The sequence below is a fragment of the Lagenorhynchus albirostris genome, chromosome 11, assembly GCF_949774975.1.
Source record: "Lagenorhynchus albirostris chromosome 11, mLagAlb1.1, whole genome shotgun sequence".
Taxonomy (NCBI): Eukaryota; Metazoa; Chordata; class Mammalia; order Artiodactyla; family Delphinidae; genus Lagenorhynchus; species Lagenorhynchus albirostris.
Window position 1 is genome coordinate 11,948,022 of NC_083105.1, and position 18,931 is coordinate 11,966,952.

General features: G+C 49.7%; 1 protein-coding gene across 1 annotated transcript; it reads right to left on the reverse strand.

Annotated features, from left to right (window-relative positions):
* Positions 1–453: 453 nt before the first annotated feature.
* LOC132528660 (apolipoprotein L2-like) lies at positions 454–18,364 on the reverse strand. Its single transcript, XM_060164636.1, has 4 exons — positions 18,149–18,364; positions 12,009–12,126; positions 2,393–2,461; positions 454–1,654 (listed from the first exon to the last, which is right to left on the reverse strand). The coding sequence occupies exons 3-4, from the start codon at positions 2,455–2,457 to the stop codon at positions 793–795; spliced, it is 927 nt and encodes a 308-aa protein (XP_060020619.1). The 5' UTR covers positions 2,458–2,461; positions 12,009–12,126; positions 18,149–18,364; the 3' UTR covers positions 454–792.
* Between the last annotated feature and the right edge of the window lie 567 nt (positions 18,365–18,931).

The following is an 18,931-nucleotide window of genomic DNA, read 5'->3' on the forward strand; positions in this document are numbered from 1 at the left end:
CGGAGCGGCTGGGCCCGTGAGCCATGGCCGCTGAGCCTGCGCGTCCGGAGCCTGTGCTCCGCAACGGGAGAGGCCACAACAGTGAGAGGCCCGCGTACAGCTAAAAAAAAAAAAAAAAAAAAAAAAAAATCCATGAACACAAAAGCCAGAAATTTCTATGTTCGCTTTCTGGCTGTGGTCCCCTTGGGGTGATGGAGGCCTTTGGTGAAATGCTCCGAGGGGCAACATGGAGGGATAAAGAAATATAAGAGCAAGAGAGATCACATCTGATGGTATGTCACAGCATCTCCCATCTACACACCAACAACAGGCATTTAGAGGGACAGAGGATGAGGTCAGGGCTGGGTCAATAAACTTGGCTCCCTGATCATGGGATTGTTGGGCAAATAAAAAGGTTTTAGTTTCCTATTAAGGTTTTTAAAAACTACTGCAGTGGAAATTGATCTAGAGAGATGAACACAAAAGGTGACATTTATTCTGGGATTTTTTGAAATAATTTTTGAACAGGAGTACTTGAAGTTTTGTAACTCAACTCGAGCCAAGAGGGAGAATTTAGGGATGAAAATTACAGGGTTTGAATACAAGAGGGTTTAAGGATTTCTCTTCCGCTAGGAAAATAGCATAGTCCAGCCAACAGACCAAAACAAGAGTCAGAGAGAACAGCCCCGCTTCCCCACTTTTATCTTTTTATCTCACTCTCTTTTTCCCTCTAACAAGGTGCCTCCGCACCTTGGCCCTGCACGTGTCCCTGGTCCCTGCACAGCTCGGGGGGTGGGGGGGTGGAGTCCAGCCCTACTGCAGACGCTCATAGATGTCGGTGAGCTCCTCCAACTTCTTCTCCAGCTCCCGAGCCTTCTGCCTCAGCCTTTCAGCCGGCTCCGTCTTTGCCCCCTCATGCAAGTGCTTTGCCTCTTTCACCAGGAAGGCCACTTCCATCAGAAGGGAGAGACCTGCACTGGCCACACCCTGAATCCGGGCCTTTTGGGTCATTGCCAGAGCCGTGCCTCCGAAGGCTTTCTGCACCTGTTTGCCACGTTTCGCTGAGACTTGCCCAGTGGTCGTGAAGCGCTTAGCACTGGCTGCTAAACCAGGGTTGCCTTTGGCCACCTTGATAGCACGGACGTTGTTCTCAATGCCTTGCATGGCTTGGAAGACTTTCTCTACAGAGGAAGTAAACTGGGCTGTGCTGTTAGATACAACCCCCTCAAACACCTCCTCTTTGCTGTCGGCCGTTGACGTATAGCGACTGGCTTCGGTTTCTAATGCCAACGTGCTTACACGTTCCACGATGGTGGTGGATACATCGGTCACAGCAGCCGCTGCTCCCAGCCCTAACCCAGTGGCTAAGAGTGCCAGACTGGCCCCCATGGTCACGGGTGCCAGAGACAGACCAAGGATGGTCAGGACACCAGACACAGTTCCAGCAGAGTGGGCTGCCACATGGGAGATGGTGCAGTCCCTGTGGAGCTTGTCAGCCTTCTCTGCGAGAGCATAGAGCTTTGTTATGCCCTCCTCCAGCTCCTCCTTCATCCGAGGATACGCCTCCAAAAATCTCTCCCTGTCCAGCTGGTCTTCTATGACTGTGTCTTGATCGCCCATGGCCAAGTCTGTTTTCAGCTCATTCAGATATTCACGTAGTGTATCTGCCTCTTCTCTGTAACAATGAAGGTCAAGGGATTAGAAAGATAGATTGCTCGTCCATAAAATAGGCTCAACAAGATCTATCCTACATAAATTATAGAGATTTTATTATAAATCAAATAGAAAAGAATTTTACAAATGTAAATTTTTTTTCAACATTAAACATGTTTTGTACCTTGTAGGTGCTCCGTATACTTATTCAATCATGGAATAAATAAAAAAAGGTCATCTTAGGAGACTCTCTTTTTTTCTTTCTATCCTTATCTTTATTTAAAATTTTTTTTAACATTTTTATTGAAGTATAATTGCTTTACAGTGTTGTGTTAGTTTCTGCTGTATAACAAAGTGAATCAGCTATATGCGTACGTATATCCCCATATCCCCTCCCTCTTGCATCTTCCTTCAACCCTCCCTGTCCCACCCCTCTAGGTCGTCACAAAGCACCGAGCTGATCTCCCTGTGCTATGCGGTTGCTTCCCACTAGCTATCTATTTTACATTTGGTAGTGTATATATGTCCATGCCACTCTCTCACTTCATCCCCACTTACCCTTCCCACTCCCCGTATCCTCAAGTCCATTCTCTACGTCTGCGTCTTTATTCCTGTCCTGCCCCTAGGTTCATCAGAACCTTTTTTTTTTTTTAGATTCCATAAATATGTGTTAGCATACGGTATTTGTTTTTCTCTTTCTGACTTATTTCACTCTGTATGACAGTCTCTAGGTCCATCCACCTCACTACAAATAACTCAATTTTGTTTCTTTTCATGGCTGAGTAATATTCCATTGTGTATATGTGCCACATCTTCTTTATCCATTCATCTGTGGACAAGGACACTCTTAAGATAGGGATTTGATAAAGACGCCTCAGAGGCAGGTCAACACAATCACTTCCAAAGAGTAGGCAGAGTGGGAACTCCACAGAGAAGCACAGAGAAGTGGGATTGGAGCAGAAAAACCTTCATTCAGAGAACCTTAGTGTGTAGTGAGGAGTCAACCTGCTCTTTGCCCTTGGCTACTGGGAAGTGGTCCCTGAGCCCCTAGAATATTCTGGCTGATAGGAGTGTCCTCGTCTGCCTGGGCCTTTAGTCACTGGACAGGCTAACAGGGTGACATGTGATGGGGCCTCTGGGTCACGTGGTATCACATCTGACCTCTGGAGGAGCTGGACACTAGGGCATTAGTCTGACCTCCGGGAGGGCAGGAGACAACCGCTCAGCTGGGCGGGCAGCAAGTGACTGAGCCCAAATAAAACTCCATACGCTGAGGGTCCTGTTGAAAAAGGTTCACTCCTCGGTCAAGTTTCAGTCAGGCTCTTCTGAGCCCTCTTCTCCAATAGGCCTCAACCTCCGCCCCTGTGTCCTGTTCTTGACGGCCTGTATTGCCCAGTCCCAGCAAAACTTCGTCCAAGTCAGTTTAGTGAGAAGCCTTCCCACTGTTTAGATCTTATCATGTTTGATATCTGATCAAACTCATCTCCCACCTTTGATGCATACGCCCTTTACTTGCTTTTAGCAAGAATCCTGTCAGCAAATTTCAACAAGAACCCCCCTGCCCTCGATGTCTCCTCTCAGTGATTTTCCAACCCACGCCCCTCACTCTGATCATTGGCTACCAATCCGCACTCATCTTTGCTGTGTTCGGACGTGCGCCCATCTGTCTCCTCTGCTGCGATGGTCCTCACGCCTATCACGATAGTCCTGAAGAGACTCTCCCTTATCGTTTTAACAAGAGTCAGAATATATTTCTTTAAACAGCGTGAACGTCCCTGGTGGGCAGTGCTCCGTGTGCCCTGCCACACACTGAATCCAGGACAGGGACATGTCCTGAGGACAATGGAAGCTTCCTGTGTGAAACCCGCCCAGACTCTGCCCTGTGGCTGATGGGAACCGGCATCCTTCCCTGTAATAAACCATAACTGGGATCGTGACAGTTTTCAGGGAGTTCTGTGCCTCCTTCTAGAGAATTCTCACACCTGATGGTAGCTTTGGGGATCTCCCAAATTTGCCATTGGGGTCAAATGTAAGGACAGTCCTGGGGACCGTGCCTCAGACTTTGAGGAACGGCTAGCTCTGCGTACTTAGAATTAAAAAAAAACAAAACCCAAACTCAGAGATAAAAGTGACCTTAACGATCATTTTGCCTGGCATCTGCTGTCTTCCAAGCCTGATGCCCTTGGCCTTCCCAGCTGAAGGTCACTAGGTCCCTCTGCTGCCCCAGTTGACTGGGAAGCAGGTGATATGCTATTAACCCTCGTTCCCCTTGGACTCTCCAGCCCGCCTCACTGATTCCTGACCCATCGCCCAGCACCCCCGACCTCTCAGGGGTCACCAGCCTAACTCATACCTTAGCTGGTGACAACTTCACATGCCTGCACACCAAGGCCATGTGCGACTTTATGGAACCTCTCAAAGATTCAAGAGACTTTAGGAAACATCCACATGAACTGCTAAGCCTGGAGAGACCTGCATTCGCACGAGCTGGTGGAGGAAGACTTTTCCTCTTTGGTGGGGACTTGTGAAGTCTCGTCAGAATCCCTCAGATGACACAAAATCGGCAGCCACTCATGGTGATGCTGGAGGTCTCACTAAGCCACACGGCCTTCCCACTGGTCAGGGCTACTCTACATAGATTGGAAGAGGGTCCCAGATGGCAATGGAGAACCCCAGGTCCCAGGCAGGGTGTGGAGGACACAGTCACCCAGGGCCCTCTATGCTCAGCACGAGGGGATCGAGTCAGGGAGGGAAGAAATGTCCCCTCTCCCACTCACAGGACCTCTGCTAGGGTCACAGCCCCTTCAGTTTTGTGTCCTAGGGACCCACTCGCCTCACTCTAGTCCTGGCTCTGCTGCCCAAGCCTTCCTACTAGTCCTCCAACCTGGACCCCTCTGCTCCATCCTGACCCCTGGGTCTGACCCTGGTCCAGGCCTCCCTGGGCCTTTAGACGAGATGATTGCACTTGGTTCCCCGCCTCTGACCCTGCAGTTCACTCTAAGACCATCAGATTGAATTGCTATTCCCACTGGACACATGACAAATCTGAGACTCCAACTCTTAAGCTCAGAGTCCCAGAGCTGGGCAGGGGTAGAGTCAGGATCCAACCCAGCTCCATGCAATTCCACTCCAGCCTCTCTGCCTTACGGGCCAGCAGGATCCTGCAGTGTTGGTACACTTCCTAAGATGGAGATTAAAAGGGCTCCAGCCAGAATCCCCGGGAACACAAATTGATGGTGTCAGGATTTTCTGACTTGTCCTAAATAGAGTCCTGCTTGGGCCTCATCTCTAGGAAAAAGGCTCTTTGGCCCCATCTCTTCCCAACAAGCTTTTTAAAAGTTAATATTAATTGAGCACCTACTATGTGTCAGCCATCATGCTAAGCACTTTGCATACATTTTCTCAATTTCCTCACAATAAAATTGAACAGATGAAGAAACTAAGGCAGAGAGTAGTTCAGTAACTTGTCCAAGGTCGTAACATGCCCCTTCCTTGCAGGTTTCATCTCTTCTCAACCTGAGGCTGTTCACTGCCAGCAAATGACAAGGAGGAAACATTCCCCACGGAAACTTGAGAAGGAACATCCTCGACCCCAACCACAGGATCCTGCCTGGAAGAGGTGTGTCTGCCAGGAGGAAACGAGCCTGGGGCATGGGGCTGTGGGTGACATTTCTGCTGCATCCCTGCAGGTTACCTGGGCAAATCAGCCTCGGCCACAAATCTCTTCCAGCCTTCGTCTTCAGTGAGCAAGTGTTGCAGTTTTTCCCTGCTCACTCTCTCCCGGAAATAATTAATGACATCTTTTTCTTTTTCCTGCTTCACTGAGGGAGAAAGGAACCCAGGGCTTACATGGAGGGAACCCACAGCACTAACTTTGCAGGCAGTTGGATAGAGCCCAGGTCTTGTTGCTGAGATGAGGACCTCAGGGAGGCCTCACTCCGATTAATATTCCCTGGGGTCTGAGATTCTCTGTTAGTCCAGCAGTTTGTACTCGGAGGTCCCACCACAGGAGCTCAGACCCGACCTCCGGCCTGGGAACCAAGATCTCACAAGCTTTGCGGTGTGGTAAAAAAAAAAGAAAGAAAAGAAAAGAAGAAAGGAGTAGTACAATGTCAAAGAATCAAAAACAAAATAAAAATAGAAAGATAAAAAATACATTAGGAAAAATAAAACTATAATTGAAACAACTGCAACAAGGTAAAATAAAACCACAACAGAAAAAAGAAAAAAAAAAGGGGGCGGGGGAAACAAGGCCAAAGGAGAGAACAATAACAAAGTATAAAGAATAAAATTAGAAAAATAAAAGCTTTATTAGGAAAAATAAAAATATAAAAGAATCATCAACAATGAATCAACAAGGTAAAACAGGACCCTAATCTAATAGAGGAAAGGAAAAAAAGTCTTGGCTATGGGGGCGGAGTTTAGGCAGGGGTGGAACTTAGGCAGGGGCGGGGTTTAGGGTGGGTCGGGAAGTAGGGGGGGTGACGTTTGAGCGTGGGGCGGGGCCTAGTGGGAGGGGATATAGGGATATACTATGCATATAGCTGATTCACTTTGTTATACAGCAGAAATTAACACAACATTGTAAATCAATTATACTCCAAAAAAGATGTTAAAGGAAAAAAAGAAAAAAAAAGAAAACAGTATTTAAAACATCACAAAAATGTAAACCTTCTGATTTTTTTTAAAAAATCTAAAGTAAATTCATTTATGTGCAAGTCCTGGCTTTCCAATTTTGATTATTTTGGAGACTTTTTCAAATTGAAGTACAGCTCATATACAATATTAAATAATTGATAGGTGTAAAATACAGTGATTCAAAAAATTTTTAAGTTTGTATTTCATTTATAGTCATTATAAAATAATTTTTATCTTTTAAAATAAAACACTTTAAATATGAGAAGTAAATGTACTTGTTAACCAATATAAAAATTAAATTACACTGCTAGAAGTTGGGAGGTGAAGTCACTGAAGGGAGGGGGAGGATTAATACTTCATTTTTCAAAGTGGGGAGTCAAGAAGTACAGGCTCGGGCTTCCCTGGTGGCGCGGTGGTTGAGAGTCCGCCTGCCGATGCAGGGGACACGGGTTCGTGCCCCGGTCCGGGAAGATCCCACATGCCGCGGAGCGGCTAGGCCCGTGAGCCCTGGCCGCTGAGCCTGTGCGTCCGGCGCAACAGGAAAGGCCACAACAGTGAGAGGCCCGCGTACTGCAAAAAAAAAAAAAAAGAAGTACTGGCTCCATTTGAGGGCCTAAGAAATGAAGGTGTAAATAAAGTGCTTACAACTACAAAGTTTTCTATTAGAGGATATAAAACTAGTGATATAATGATACTAGGAGAAGGTAGGGAGGGATATAAGAAAAAGTAGGAAAATGAATGAAATCATTATCTTTCCTGGTAAAGTAAATAAATAATATCAAAATTTTAAAATCAAGAAAAAGAAAAAGACAATCCCTAATATCTATTAGCTATTGTGGTTGATGACTCCCCACTTTGTACCAGGCACCATTCTAAGTGCCTGGTATGCCTTCACTCACTTTTAGTTCTCACAACGACCCTGTAAGCAAGGAAACTGAAGCTCAGAGAGGTTAAGTAATTTACTCAAAGCACCCAGCTTGCGCTAGGGCAGGAATTCAAGTCCAGGTTCCTGTCTCCAGAGCACACACTCACACTACTCTCTCTCCCAATGTAATAATATCATTTAGAGAGATTGATTAACTGTCTAAAGAAAAAGATTTTCCTTGGGAGGTAATGAGCAGAGCCTTCTGTATGAATTGGTTTGTTTTAACCATATGCACTTATTACTTTGTATTTTTTTAACTTTAAGAAAGCAGAAGTCACTTTAGTAAGTAAGCCACAAGAATGGGTTGGTTTCAGGCACCACCACCTTAAGGATGATGGAAGCAGTTGGATCAAGTGCCAATAAGAAATGAGCCTGATGTGTCCTGATGTGACAACGGTCAGTATAGGAGACACGTTCGTGTTGATGAAACCAAGCTCTCTCAGAAAAGTAGGGATAAGAACAGGGGTTCAAGCAGAATATCAGAGTGAACTGTCACCTTAAACAGATACATTTTCCAGCCGCATCTTGCCCACCCACATAGGCACCCATGGGCTTCTGTCCACTCAAGGGAAGCAAGACTCCTTGCAGGGGAAGTGAATTCCACGGGCCGGCATACCTGCTACTCCAAAGGCAAGGATGCTCTCGAAGATGTTCAGAGCAGTGTTTAGAAGGGGCACCCACGTATAATAATAATAATAATAATAGATAATGATTACTATGATCATGTTTTTAGGCCAGGTTGAGTCTGTGAAAGGCCATGAGTTCATAATAATATTCAAATGAGAAGAGTTTAGATAAAGCGTGTCCAAAGAGGGAGATATAAAGGTCAAAAAAGGTAGCTATGCTCCAAAGAGGTGAGTATAACGGGAAATATTTCACTGTTAATTGAATTTAATAAGAAGAGGAGTTTTAAAGTGTATGGGGATATTCCCTTCTGTTTATTTACATGACTATTTATAAAGGATTGAGGAAGAAAACAAAGAAACGGCCTCTGACATCCCAGGCTGGCCTGGTATCACAACAGGGCGATGCTGTTCTCCGGTTGGATGTAGAGACTCTCAGAGAACACCAACCTCAGACCACGGTACCCTGAGAGCATGAGGAAATGAGACAGCAAACACCCATCACTGTGCTGCCCCCAACACAACACTCCCTCCCTTGGCTGGAAAGCATGACTGTCCTTCTGTACCGATTAGACCTTTCTCCTCACGCCGTCTCCCCTCTCCATAGATGGATTTACTGAGACACCTTCAGTGTGAACTGCCCCCCATTCTCTGCAGCACCCATCTACAGAGGCCCCATTTCCTTAGAGCCTCCCCCAAATGACCTGACCTAAGCCCCAATCCTAGAATCTTTCTTTCCAACGCCTTCTTTCTGCGATGCCCAGGGTTCTCCCTCAGGAAGAGTAACAGACAGCTTGTCCACTACGGGAGTGTGCCTGAGGCTGCAGGCGCTGACAGTGTGGGTGGAGAGGATACACACAGGCAGGCCGCCAGGGGTAAGGTTGCCTAAAGCAGGTTCCTTTCGCTCTCCAAGCCGCCCTTGCTCTGCTCACTCCCCGGCTGGTCCCTTTCTAGCTCCTGTGCTTTGTTCTCAGACTTGATCCTAACAACACAGTGTTCCTGTGTCCTTGGATGCTTTCCTGCCCACCTGCTCTCCTGCAGTTCCACTTCCTCCAAAGCCACTCGCCTCCCCCCTCGACCCTTCTGCCTCTCGTCTCAGGGCCTGGACATCAGGTATGTGTTGCTGGGCCCCTCTGCGGTGAGCGGTGACCATATGACCCAGTCCTGGCGAACAAGGCACAGAAGAACTCAGCAGAGGGGGGCCTGGAGGCTCCCTGCTGTAAGGGACAGGTGGGAGAGGAGAGCTGGCTCGTCCCCTGCCTCCTTCTCTGCCTCGAAGCTGCACGAGCCCGGGAGCCAGGGCAGCCAGTTGAAATCTTGAAACACAGGGACCAGGAGGCAAGGAGGGGGCGGAGGAGGGCTCGGGCAGAAAGGCTGGATCCTGGATGACTCCAAACACCTGTAAACGGGGCTGCGCCCTCGACCTCCTCCTTCGGTCCTTCTCTGCCGCTCTCGGCCTGGCCCTGACCCTCGTGTGCAGCCCCAGCTGGGTGTGCATGCTGGACGGTGCTCCCTCCTGCTGGATTACTCTACGTGGCGTCCTCCTCCGTTAGCCTCTGGTCGATAACTTTCCGGAATAGTTGTTGGTGGGAGAAGCCTCCCACCCAACTGCATAGCCAGACATGCCCTCCCCTCCCTGGAAGCCGACAGAGATTCTCACCAAGCACCTCCCTGCATGTAGCTGCAGGGCATCCTGCTTGGTCAGGGAAAGGAGGGGTTAAGACAGGATCAAGTTCAGAGTCCTTAGCCCAGCCTCCAGGCCCTCCTACTGCTCTAGTTCCGGTCTTCTCACCACTCCCTGCTTCCCTGGGCCTGGTCCAGGTGCCTGGAGGACTCCCAGCTGCCTGGCCTCGGATTCCCCCCCAGCCTCCGGGCGTTTGCTCGGACTGTTCCTCCCCCTGCAATGCCTTTCCCCACCTGCTTTACCAGGTGAAAGGTTACCTGTTCTTGGAGGCCCAGCGCCAAATCCTCCTGCCGCTGCTTCCTTCCCCCAATTCCTCTTCAGGATCTCCTGGAATGTCGCACTTTCCTGGTCCTGGTTCTATTTGTGTGGAGTTTCCTCAGGTCTGAACACCCCTCAGGGGCCCTGTCTATTCTCTGCTGCACCTTCTGCTCTAGGGCCTCCGGGGCACCCTCCGCCCTCCCGGGCACAGCCTGGCTAAAATAGGAGGTGTGGGACCATTCCTGGGATTTGAAACAACCAGCTTCTCCATGACACAGCACAACCCCAGTTCTACCCGCGTGAAATTAGAAAAAAAGGGAGGGGGAAGGGGGAATAGAAAGAGGAAGAGGTGGAGGAGAAACAAAAAGCTTCTCAAAACAAAAAAAACAAAAACAAAACAAAACAAAACAAACAAACAAAAACAAAAACAAAAAAGCTTCTAATCAATGAAGGATTTAATCCCAAAGGGATCTGATTTAACCAGAAAGGAAAAACTACAAAGGTACTAAAAGAAACATTGAAAATAATGTTGATTTATGGAAACCTTTCTAATTCACACAGAAATCCCACAAGCTATAAAAGAACTTCTGATCTATTTGACCTCTTGAGAATTAAAAATTGTAAAGGACACCGTAAACCAGGTCAGAAAACAATCAGAGACCAGCAGGCACTGTTTGCAATACTTACAGTAGACAAAGTCAATATCCCCAACACACAGAGAGCCTACAAGTCCACAGGAAAAGGCTGAAACCAGTTTTTAAAAAATGGGTAAGAGATACGAACAAACAATTCCAGGGGAGGTGACTTGCCCAGGGTCACAGAGCTCTCAGTAGGCAGAGTGGAGGCCAACAGCAGACCTTGTGACACAGATATGTCAGGGGTGGGGATGTGATTTTAATAACCCAAAAGTTTCTAGGTGTGTCTCTGCCTGTATAAACGCATAGATCTAAGCTCACGCCCTACCCACCCCCCCACCCCCCCGTTACAGTCACATGTGATAAAAGAATGTTCACATATTGAGATATAGGGAGGTGATTCTGGCTTTTACATGAGTTTAATTGACTTTATGCTAACTAAAACATTTGTTTTTGGCCTATCAAACATACACCATACATCGATTTTAGTTATTAAAGAAGATGGCGCATTGACCAGAAGTAAAGAATGTCCCCGTTAAAAATAAAGATGAAATGCCTCCCTTCCTGGGAAGCCAGTGCAGTGTTCCTTCCATGTTAGGATTTCCTTCCTAGGTACCAAGGCCATACTGACTCGCTGTGTACATGCTGTTCTGTATTTTGTGAAACCTTGAAGAAAACTATCCCTGACTCGTCTGACGGTCTTTGTTTTGACAAGACGTAAACCTGTGCTGAAAGCCACGCTTCTCCAGAGCGGTGTCTCACAGTTATCTGAGAGGCTGTCTTCTGGGCTAGAGGCCTCAGTTAGTTCAAAGAAAACCCTTTTCTACTCCTATTAAACATTTTTTATTGATTATTTTCTTTGACACAGGTGTACAGTTTGACTTTTCATCTCAAGATTGCACAACAGCAAACACAGTGCAGGTCTCTGCAGCCAGGTCATCCCACTTCCTCAGCGGGGCCATCTTCCCCTCACAGGGCCACCCATCACCCGCATCTTGAGCAGTGGGCCCGGTGAGCACCTGAAGACAAAGCCCTGCATCCCCTTGCTTGGTCTCCTGGCCCCCCCCCCTCAGGCCTCAGTATCTCCCCAGGGCCTGGTACTGAGCAGGTGCACAGAGACAGGGTGGGTGAACAAACCTTGATTCCTTGTATCTCCAAATAAATCCTTGAGCCCCTTCAGCGTCACCACAGCGCCCCAGGGGCTGCTTCAAGGTGGCCAGGCCACAGGAGGAGAGGTTCTGACATTCATACCCTCCTCCACCCACTCTGCTTCCTCCAAATTTCCCGAAGGACCGAGTAACCCCCAACACCCACCTTGCTCCTGGGGTCACCACTCATGTCTCGGGAGTCTGCATTTCGAGCTGAGCTCACCTGAGCAGGTGTCGCCCTCCCTCTGCACTGTTTAGGGGCCCAGGGGGCGGGAGGAAGCTGTCAGACAAACCTGCCTTCAAATCCAGGCTCTGCCCCTGCTTCACCTGCCACCTCGGGCCCATGACCTCATCTCTCTGAGCTTTGATCTCCCTTCTTCTGTAAGTCAGTGACAGTCATACTTTTCTCAGACAGTTGTCCTGAGGATGGGGAGGTGGGTGGGGATCCTACACGCCCCTGCTTACCCAGGAATCTTCCTCTGGCCGAGTGTGAACAAGATCCAGTTGTTCTCAGCTATGCGGATGCAGTCACTAGCTGTGCGTCTCTGCAATAACCACACGCACTCGCTGGGCCCAGATATACCTGGAGAAGCAAAAAGGAAAGTGAAAGCCCTCACCGCTAAGTCACTCAGGTCAAACACACACTGCCCACTAGGCCTCCCCCTGGGCTATTCTCACCCTGATGCTGACCCCCATAGAGAAACAAGTCCAGCCCTGACATTCCAGGTCCTACTGGGCTCAGCACATCTTGCCTCGGGCTCCTTGAAGGAAGACCTTCCACCAACAGACTGTGAGGCCCTTGGCAAATCACTTCCCCCACACCATGGGCTTCTTCCACGCTCCCTCTGCCCTCTGCACCTGCCCACACTCGCCAGCCTGCCTGCCTTATCTACCTTCACGCCTCCAGCACTCGATACGGTGCCAGGACGTACCAGATGCTCACTGCGTACTGGGTATATGGCTGCCGCTGTGTGCCACGCCCACACGGGTTCTAGGCATTTGCTCACCCAGGAACTTCCGTCAGGGACACCTGCTCCTACCAACTTGAAAAATCATGCTCATCTTCCAAAGCCTAAATCTGGCATCACCTCCTCTGAGAAGCCCTCCAGGACCCTCCCCTGCAGAGTCCACTGTGCCCTGCTCTGCTCCCATGGTACCCTAGAGAGGGGCCTAAGTTCACCCCTCAGCCACTCTGGCCACGACCCCCCTGCTCCTTTCGATCAAGTCTCTAGACGTGGCCCTGATGACAGGAACAGCACCAGTGCCTCTGGGTCCTAGTGACCCACACGAGGAGGCCCAGCCTTGGTGGTCAAGGCCATTTGGATGGAGGCAAATTTTGTGGGAAGGGCTGAGAGCACCATGCTCTTTTCTCCCCTGGCTTATTTGCATTTGACAACAGATCTCTCCTCTCCAAACGGAAGACTTTTACAGGAAGGCCAGTGACCTGGCAACTCAGGAAAGTCTACAACAGAAAGCCAGTCCTGTTTTCTGTTTGGTTCCTGAGCAAAGAGCCACCGTGGATGGAGGGCTGAGTGTGTGTGTCAGGTGCTGTGCTGGTACCATCCACACAGTTCCTGTTTAATCTCCCATTAGCTCTAAGAAGTATTGGCTCCATTTTACAGGGAAAGAAATGGAGAAGAAAAGGTCCCACAGCCTGTAAGTGGTGCAGCTGGACTGCTGGTGGACTTTTCTGCTTTGCCCCAAGCAGAAGTGGCTGGAGTGGGCCTTCTATCAGGGCTGCTTCGTCCTAGGAAATGTCCCTGGGGCATCGTGACCAGCTCCTCCCAGCTTTTGAGGGAGGGACAGAGGAGTGATGGGTGTTATCCCATGAGGACCACACACACTGTAAGTCTGGTCTTACAATCACCTGTAACATATGCCAGGTATATAATGTGATTTTGCAGATAAGGAATCCGAGGGGAGGGGAGAGGCTGGAACTTTCTTCCACCAAATCAGGGGAGGGCCAAAGACTCAAACCGAGGTTGACATTTGACACTTGCAAACACTGCTCCTTGCTTAATGTTATTTTTTGTCATTGTTTTCTGTAAACTTCCTTCCTCCGGATTCTTTTCCCTTTCACTAGCATGACTTTAGCCAAACAAAACCACTGTGAGATGCAGAACTGGATTAAACATCCACGTGAGCTGTAGCCAGGTTGGCATAAATGTCCTCAAGGCAGAATGGTCGCCGAACATTAGTGACCTCCATAAAGACAGGCTCATGGCAAGAGCCGCTAGACGGGGGCTGTAGACTCAGACCGAGGTGAGGATTAAGCATCTCTTCACTCCAGGGTCATAAGCTGAGACCACCCCATGTGGAGACCCTGAAGATCTAGTGACTATAAAATCGGCCTCAGTGTGACCCCCAACATCACAAGAGAAGTCCCCCAGGATGGCTACAGCTCCAGGGTCGAGGCCTCGGCTAAAAGCTTTGGTCCACAGCAATTTCAGCCCACGGTGATGGCGACGCCAACTCAGGGAGGAAGTAACCAGAAAATTGCTTAGGAAGGTGCCTGGCAGACGTCACCAGCGTCACCTGGTGGAGCCTGGAAAGGTCAGAGCCAGAGGCACAGGGCCACGGCCCCCAGGAGCCCTGCCCAGCCAATCTCTCCATACCCGGGGGGAGGTGCGAATGGCTCCCACATGCTGGACGGCAGGAGGTGTGTGTCCGGAACCGCGACCCACCTGCCCATTGTCATTTTTTTATACGGACCGTGAGAGTGGACAGGGAGCTTCAGACTGAGCATGTGACCATGGGGGCTTTTGGGTCCTCCGAGTGGCTGGCGGAGACGGGCACCAGGCGCAGAGCACAGGGGATCACACTCCACGCAGACAGCATCTGGTGACCTCAGGGGAACTGGTCTCGGCCACTGGCTGCCAGGCCGCCAGCATCATCTGGACAATCCTACTGGTCTTTCCTCGGGTGGGAAAATTGGGCCCTGAGGGGGTTCACAGCTGTCAGCCTCTGGAAGGTTTAGAACTAAGTATAAAGAGGACCAATAAAATGAAGCCCACTTGGGCTTCCCTGGTGGTGCAGTGGTTGAGAGTTCGCCTGCCGATGCAGGGGACACGGGTTCGTGCCCCGGTCCGGGAAGATCCCACATGCCGCGGAGCGGCTGGCCCCGTGAGCCATGGCCGCTGAGCCTGCGCCTCCGGAGCCTGTGCTCCGCAACGGGAGAGGCCACAACAGTGAGAGGCCCGCGTACCGCAAAAAAAAAAAAAAAAATCAAGCCCGCTCTTTTAATATTTTTATGTTGAAATCAAGACAAGTGTGTTTCGTTTTAACATACGTGGTGTCAGCTACAAATTGGCTCCCGCCATGGGCACCTGCCATCTGCCTCTACAAGGTTTAAATCCTGAGCCGCTGCAGCCGCTGACCATCAACACCCCTGAAAGGAGTTCAGTGTGGAGATCAGGAACGAGGCCCTCTGTGCTCTGGGAAAAACTGGCAGAACAGGTCCTCAGATAGTTAGATATTTTCAGGAGATTTTATGAGCCCAATCCTTGCATCTCCTCATATCTAGAAAAGCACTAAAATCCTTCATGGTGACATATGCGGCTCGTGACTAGCAGAAACCTTCTGCAAAAAATACGTGCTCGATTGCATGTACTCCCCCTTCACCAAAATCACATATATGCTGACCTTCCCCCCGCCTCTTTGGAGCAGTTTCTCAGAGCTCTCTGAAACGCTGTCTCCTGGGCTGCAGTCCTCATTTCGCCCCGGATGAAACTTAACTCACAGCTCTCACGTTGTGCCTTTTTTTCAGCCGACAGTATAATGTTTAAGAGAATTGGACACATTCTCAGAGTTCACAACAGAGTTTGGATTCTAATTTAATACAGGTAATTGAGTAATTGATTTGGATTAGACGTTTGAAGTTGAAAGGCACTCTGCTAAGTGTCAACACTAAGTACTTTGCAGACAACCTTTACCTGGAGAGAGGAAATAGCCTCACGTTCAGCAGATCCCAAAACAGGAGGGGCGAGGAGTGGCGTGTGAGCGTGGAGGCGGGGCTGTGATGGAGGCGGGGCTGTGAGAGCCACACCACCAGACATCCTGGGGCATGTGCCACGCGGCACCACCAACCTCTATCCTCCTGGCAGTCAGGCAACCAGGGAGATCCTGGTCTGGTCTCACTGTTGTGCTAAAATATGGCCTTAAAAATAACAGCATCTAGCCGCTGTGGAAAACAGTATGAGTATGACGGTGCCTCAGAAACTTAAATGTAGAATTACCACGTGATCGGCCATTCCACTTCCGGCTATAGACCAAAACTAATTGAAAGCAGAGTCTAGAAGACATATTGGTACATTCCTGTTCATAGCAACATTATTCACAATAGCCCAAAGGTGAAGCCACCCGAGCTTCCATCAGTGTATGATACGATAAGAAAAATGTGGTGTATACCTACAATGGAATAGTGCTGACATTAAAAAAGGACATTCGGACATGTGCTATAACATGATGAAATTTGAGGACATTATGCTAAGTGAAATAAGTCAGTCGCAAAAAGATAAGCACCATATGATTCTGCTTCTATGAGGCACCTAGAGAAGTCAAATTCATAGAGACAGAAAGTAAAATGCTGGTTGCCAGGGGCTGTGGGAGGGGGGAAGGGGAGTTAGAGTTTAATGAGTACAGAGTTTCAGTTTTGCCAGACGTAAAACGTTCTGCGATTTCGATGGTTATGCTGTTTGCACAACAATGTGAATGCACCTAATGCCATTGAACGGTACACTTAAAAATGTTTAAATGGTAAATTTTATGTTTTGTATATTTTATTCCAATTAAACATTAAAAATAAAACATGCTTGGGACTTCCCTGGTGGCGCAGTGGTTGAGAATCCGCCTGCCAATGCAGGGGACACGGGTTCGAGCCCTGGTCCGGGAAGATCCCACATGCCGCAGAGCAACTAAGCCCGTGCACCACAACTACTGAGCCTGCGCTCTAGAGCCCGTGAGCCACAACTACTGAGACCGTGTGCTGCAACTCCTGAAGCCCATGCGCCCCGGAGCCCATGCTCCACAACAAGAGAAGCCACCGCAATGAGAAGCCCGTGCACCACAATGAAGAGTAGCCTCCTGCTCTCCGCAACTAGAGAAAGCCCGTGTCAGCCAAAAATAAATAAATATATTTATTAAAATATATATATATATCATGTGTCCTTACTCCAGCCATCATGATATATATATATATATATATATCATGATGGCTGGAGTAAGGAGACATGAGGAAATACAGGTGTTTCCTGCTACCTGAACATAGAGTGTTTCTACGAAACCTTTAGCAAACCAAGATGTCATAGATGCGGATGATTAAAGTAAACTTTAATCAAAGTTTACTGGCCGAGGATGATCTTTTGGAAAGCAAGGGATGCCGGTAAACAGAAATGTTCAGAAATGTGACAGCACTACCTATCCGAAAGAGCTTTTCGTGGAGACAGACTAGGAAAACAAATGGAATTACTCGACTGCAGGTGAAACAGGGGTTGTGCTGTGTCATCGAGAGGCTGGTAGTTTCATGTCCCCCTAACAGGTCCCACACCTCGTATTTTAGCCAGGCTGTGCCCGGGAGGGCAGAGGGTACCCTGGAGGCCCTGAAGCAGAAGGTGCAGCAGAGAATAGACAGGGCCCCTGAGGGGTGCTCAGAGCTGAAGAAACTCCACAATAATAGAACCACAACCAGGAAAGTACAACATTCCCGGGGAGTCGGTGGAGGAATTGGGGGAAGGAAGCAGCGGCAGGAGGATTTGGCGCTGGGCCTCCAAGAACAGTAACATTTCACCTGGTGAAGCAGGTGGGGAAAGGCATTGCAGGGGGAGGAACAGTCCGAGCAAACGCCCGGAGGCTGGGGGGGAATCCGAGGCCAGGCAGCTGGGAGTCCTCCAGGCACCTGGACCAGGCCCAGGGAAGCAGGAAGTGGTGAGAAGACCGGAACTAGAGCAGTAGGAGGGCCTGGAGGCTGGGCTAAGGACTCTGAACTTGATCCTGTCTTAACCCCTCCTTTCCCTGACCAAGCAGGATGCCCTGTAGCTACATGCAGGGAGGTGCTTGGTGAGAATCTCTGTCGGCTTCCAGGGAGGGGAGGGCATGTCTGGCTATGCAGTTGGGTGGGGGACAGGCTTCTCCCACCAACAACTATTCCGGAAAGTTATCGACCAGAGGCTAACGGAGGAGGACGCCACGTAGAGTAATCCAGCAGGAGGGAGCACCGTCCAGCATGCACACCCAGCTGGGGCTGCACACGAGGGTCCGGGCCAGGCCGAGAGCGGCAGAGAAGGACCGAAGGAGGAGGTCGAGGGCGCAGCCCCGTTTACAGGTGTTTGGAGTCATCCAGGATCCAGCCTTTCTGCCCGAGCCCTCCTCCGCCCCCTCCTTGCCTCCTGGTCCCTGTGTTTCAAGATTTCAACTGGCTGCCCTGGCTCCCGGGCTCGTGCAGCTTCGAGGCAGAGAAGGAGGCAGGGGACGAGCCAGCTCTCCTCTCCCACCTGTCCCTTACAGCAGGGAGCCTCCAGGCCCCCCTCTGCTGAGTTCTTCTGTGCCTTGTTCGCCAGGACTGGGTCATATGGTCACCGCTCACCGCAGAGGGGCCCAGCAACACATACCTGATGTCCAGGCCCTGAGACGAGAGGCAGAAGGGTCGAGGGGGGAGGCGAGTGGCTTTGGAGGAAGTGGAACTGCAGGAGAGCAGGTGGGCAGGAAAGCATCCAAGGACACAGGAACACTGTGTTGTTAAGATCAAGTCTGAGAACAAAGCACAGGAGCGGGAAAGGGACCAGCCGGGGAGTGAGCAGAGCAAGGGCAGCTTGGAAAGCGAAAGGAACTTGCTTTAGGCAACCTTACCCCTGGCGGCCTGCCTGTGTGTATCCTCTCCACCCACACTGTCAGCGCCTGCAGCCTCAGGCACACTCCCGTAGTGGACAAGCTGTCTGTTACTCTTTCTGAGGGAGAACCCTGGGCATCGCAGAAAGAAGGCGTTGGAAAGAAAGATTCTAGGATTGGGGCTTAGGTCAGGTCATTTGGGGGAGGCTCTAAGGAAATGGGGCCTCTGTAGATGGGTGCTGCAGAGAATGGGGGGCAGTTCACACTGAAGGTGTCTCAGTAAATCCATCTATGGAGAGGGGAGACGGCGTGAGGAGAAAGGTCTAATCGGTACAGAAGGACAGTCATGCTTTCCAGCCAAGGGAGGGAGTGTTGTGTTGGGGGCAGCACAGTGATGGGTGTTTGCTGTCTCATTTCCTCATGCTCTCAGGGTACCGTGGTCTGAGGTTGGTGTTCTCTGAGAGTCTCTACATCCAACCGGAGAACAGCATCGCCCTGTTGTGATACCAGGCCAGCCTGGGATGTCAGAGGCCGTTTCTTTGTTTTCTTCCTCAATCCTTTATAAA